We start from the raw sequence: 4526 nt of genomic DNA on the forward strand, positions 1-4526 counted from the left end.
TATATATCTCAGTAAGTGATGTTATCACTTACTGACTGTTGATGTAAATACTATTCTGCAAACTCCAGGTTACGGCTTTGTGGACTTTGACAGCCCAGCGGCTGCTTTAAAAGCAGTCCATGCTCTGAAAACCAGCGGCATACAGGCCCAGATGGCCAAGGTGAGTTTGGTACATGCACATGTGCATGTCTGTGCATATTTGTTATGCTTGCGAACATCTCTCTGGGGTTGTGCTTTTTTCTTCCTTTGTTTTTTAATGCGTGCACGCTTGTGTCCACTGTGTGTTGGGGAATGACATTAGACCGGTCACATGACCTCAGCTGACAAGCTGTTCTTCCCGTGACCCCATTTACTTTCACTGTAGAAACCAGATGTCACATCTCTCTCTGCCAAATAACCTGTCAGTGCAACACATTACCCACTCTCCTTTATACACTATACAGAATTTTACCAGGAACTTTACTGCTATTGGGTATTTGCAGTTGCTATTTATACATAGTGATATCTGCAGCAGTGCTCTGTTATAGCAGCACTTTAAGCGTTGAGGCATTCTCGAGCCTCTGTGGCCAATTGAAAGTAAAGCACACAAGGATATTTTTGCATAATATCTGTGATTTCTCTCATAGTGGGCTAATGTCTTCCAGTCCTTTCCCTTTCACATGCATGCTGCGTGTGATTGAATTCACGGTTTAGAATTCACTGGTGTGCGGTGGCTCACTGGAGACCTGCATGTAGCTGCTTTGTTTGGAGCAAACATGGCTGAACGCAGTTTGTGTGTTGCGGTAGCTAGGCTACGCCGCTCTCCTGCTGTTTCTAGGGAAGACTGTGGAGGCGCTGAGCTGCTGCACAGTGCGGATGAAGTGTGTAACACTGTGTGTGTGTGTGTGTGTGTCTGTGTGTGCAGGAGAGCTTGTTTAACCAAATGTTCCTCTAGCCATTAACCACACTTTAGTTGATCTGCGCCCAGGCAAGTTTCATGCAGAGAATTTATTTTTTTTGTGTCATGCATTCATTTGTCAGTAGAGAAATGGCACAACACAGCCTTTGTGAGTGTTGATTTCATTTTATCGTGACATGATGCTAAAGCATTCAGTGCATTTCTTCTTTTCTGTCTCCTTCAACACGAGCAGCAGCAGGAACAGGACCCCACAAATCTGTACATTTCCAACTTGCCTCTGTCTGTGGATGAGAAAGAGCTGGAGAACATGCTGCAGCCCTTTGGTCAGGTCGTCTCCACGCGGATCCTACGAGACTACAGCGGCAACAGCCGAGGTGTGGGCTTTGCCAGGTCTGTCACAAGAGACTCACAGAAAGAACATTCTTTTCTTTTTTTTTTCCTGTTTGATCGGTATTAAAGGAGGTGCAACATAAACCTTCAGCAAACCTATGATGATAAATTGTGTTATGAAGTAGCAGTGGCACTGTGCAGCTCCTGTCCTAGCACAGCAATCTGTAACCTGCCTTCCTTTATTAGACATAGAATTAACAGTGCATTAGTTACTGTTACCGTTTGCTTTTGACATTGTGTAATACAATAGCTCACTTGAGGTACCATTTTATTGCAATGTAGAGCAAACAAGCCTGTGTTCTGCCCTCAGACTTATTAAATAGAGTCAGTTTTGGCTCATTGTCTGTGTAAGACATGCTTTTGCATAACACTGCTGTCAGTAACAGCAAACACGAAGCATACAGGCTGTGTTTGTGTTGTCTGTGTTCCTCCAGAATCTGGCGTTACAGTGCAAAACCCAAAGCAGTCATCGATAACTGGACATATAACCCTATACTGCCTCCTGTTTCACTTCACATATCTATGCCGGTTGTTGGCTATAAACCCTACAGAATGTAAATGGTCACAAAAATGAGAATCCGAGTTATTCCAGTCATGCCAGCATCACTGCGTTAAAGAAGACTTTAGATGATCTCTGTGTCACTTGATGATGAGTCTTTGTTGTTGTTTCATCCTCTCCTCCATCAGGATGGACACAACAGAGCAGTGCAATGCAGTCATCTCCCACTTCAATGGGAAGTTTATCAAGACGGCTTCTGGAGCTCTGGGTAGGGAAGAGTTTCCCCTTTCTGGATACTTTCCCACAGATGAAAACCGCAGAGGCGGTGATTAATAATTGTTGAGTGATTGTTAACATGTCAGGGTTTTTGTTTTTGTTTTTTTTCCACATCCCTCCTCCCCAGCACCCTCTCAGCCCTTGCTGTGTAAGTTTGCTGACAGTCAAAGGAAGAAACATGCTCATGGCGGATTTGTTCCCAACGGACAGACAGCGGATCTCAGATTAGTACGTAATGTCATCTATCTTGCATGTGTGCGACCTCGTTTTTATTACTGAGAATCAATCTTCTTCTAACAAGTCTATCAAGAATATTGTATGGGTCTGTTGAGCCATACCGTTGAAATGAAAGGGTAATTTCACCAATTATGGTTTCATGGTGTTTTACTGTTACGCTAAAGTAGTAAGAACTAATAATTCAGTTATGTAATTCTACCTTTTTGATGGTTTTGTCATTTAGGGGGCAATGACTCTCACTTATGACCCCTCCTCAGCAGCTATACAGAACGGGTAAGTTGCACTCTGGTTATAACAGTTCATGCCCTCATTTCACACTTTACTAGCCTCATAATTCCCAAGCTTTGTTGTAAAATACTGTCTTGTTTCCTAGGTACTATGCTTCTCCTTATCCAGTCACCAACAGGATAATGACTGTGCAGCCCACAATGGCTCCCTACATGTCTCCAGTCTCTGCTTACCAGGTACTGCACAATATCCCTTTAATGGGCCAAGAAAACCCTTTCTAAGAGCTGAACCGCTTTCTCGATACTTGTCCACTCTTCTGTATTCCACATTTGAGGTTACAGTGTGTGGGCTGGTGGATCCTTTTGCTTGTATATGCAACTTACACTGGCAGCCTAGTCACTGTGTACCCCACCTCTTGCTCAATGCTTGCTGGGATAGGCTCCACCCCTCCAACCCCCACATCCTAAATCAGTTAAGATAGATGGATGAATGTAATTTTCCTGGGCTGCCTCAGACGTTGGAAGCTCCATGTGGTTTTGCATTTTTTTTAATGTGTGAACAGAGCTCGTGTTATCTGACAGTAAGCTTAGGAGTTCGCTGGAACAAACTCATCATTTGAGCAGGCACAGTCATCATCTCTGAGTCAAGGTTTCTCTGAATTCTCACGTCTTCCTTCCTGTTGCCAAAGAGTTTTAATGAATGACATTCTGTGTGGAAAATACCTCAAACCACTGAAAAGGTCTGTCACTTGCACAGGAGGGATAAATTTAAGTTTTGATTTGAGTTTATTTTTTTTCACCAGCCGTCTGCCAGATGGTCGCAGATAAATTCACTTCAGAGTTTTAAGAGCTGTGTAGTAGATACTCGGATCACGTGAGGAGTTAATCACGAACTCCAATAGATTCTTAACCTGTTTCCAAGAAAGCAATGCCTTTACATTTGCAACACTATGATCTTCTACTGCCAGAGCTTTCCTGTATATTGCCCATACCAAATTTAAATGATAACTGTTTAACATCTAACAGGCTTACATTTACAGTTAAACGAGGAAGGCAGCTGATTACAACAAAAAATCAGCTTAAGCTTATAAAAAACTGTAAAAAAGGGTTTTCGGGAAAAGACCAGTTGAGCAGAAGTAGGGTGGACCTCACCCAGGCTGTTAGTAAGGCATATGAACTCCTTAATGGAGATGATTAGGCTCAGTACTGAAGGCAGAACTGGAGTTATGAAGCAACTGGTGTGCTTAGTGCCACGCAAGAGAAGCAACCAGGCTTTTACTTAAAAAGATGATGGCTTCGGCTATTACTGGGGCTCTTATGTCTGAGCAGGAGTGTGCTGTCTTTATGATGATAGATGGCGTTTATGCTGATTCGCCTGTGGCTTGTGATTCAGACTATTAGAATCATTCAATTTCTATCCTAGTATGCGTCCTAGTTTCTTTGTCATATATATTAATTCTTAAATGGCCAAAGGTTCAAATGATCCATTACTTTTGAACTGTAAATTGTGCAGAGCTACTCTTATACAGTCCACAAATAAAACTACTGAGGTGGAGATGAGATAAATTGTTTTGCATTTGTAAATGGGCGACACGTTTTGCTGCTTTCATCCTCTTTCTTTGCATCTGTCTCTCATTCTGCCTCTCTCGTCATTAGGTGCAGAGTCATTCTTGGGTGGCACATCAACCATACATCATGCAACACCCGGTAAGGCAGCTGCAGCCACGGCTTTATAAACTGCGTCGTGTTCTGTGCACAGGAAATGGGTGTGTGGTGCCACTGCAGCTAAACTTCTGAGCTCATAGTCGCTCACAGTGTCACTTTATTCCCCCTGTTCTGCTGATGCAGACTAGTCCAGCTACAAAACTTCCCCAAACACATGAGAAGGCCAGAGGCTGAGACAAGTTCTGGGAAATAGCCGCTGCATGCTTTAAGTGTGTGTTGGACTGCGTATGAAAGAGAAATGGAACAACTAAAGAGGCTTCCAGCCACTGCCCTC

General features: G+C 43.2%; 1 protein-coding gene across 1 annotated transcript in view; it reads left to right on the forward strand.

The window, feature by feature from the left end:
* The window catches only part of rbms1a (RNA binding motif, single stranded interacting protein 1a), a 15955-nt gene that overhangs the window by 6278 nt on the left and 5151 nt on the right, over positions 1–4526 (forward strand). Inside the window, exons 4-10 of the mRNA XM_005724352.1 lie at positions 69–160; positions 1131–1288; positions 1976–2055; positions 2191–2291; positions 2524–2573; positions 2674–2764; positions 4184–4308. Of these exons, the coding sequence (XP_005724409.1) occupies positions 69–160; positions 1131–1288; positions 1976–2055; positions 2191–2291; positions 2524–2573; positions 2674–2764; positions 4184–4308 (697 nt within the window). The remainder of the gene's footprint in view (positions 1–68; positions 161–1130; positions 1289–1975; positions 2056–2190; positions 2292–2523; positions 2574–2673; positions 2765–4183; positions 4309–4526) is intronic.

The sequence above is a fragment of the Pundamilia nyererei genome, unplaced genomic scaffold, assembly GCF_000239375.1.
Source record: "Pundamilia nyererei isolate P.nyererei 1_Seehausen unplaced genomic scaffold, PunNye1.0 scaffold00011, whole genome shotgun sequence".
In the NCBI taxonomy this organism is placed as follows: domain Eukaryota; kingdom Metazoa; phylum Chordata; class Actinopteri; order Cichliformes; family Cichlidae; genus Pundamilia; species Pundamilia nyererei.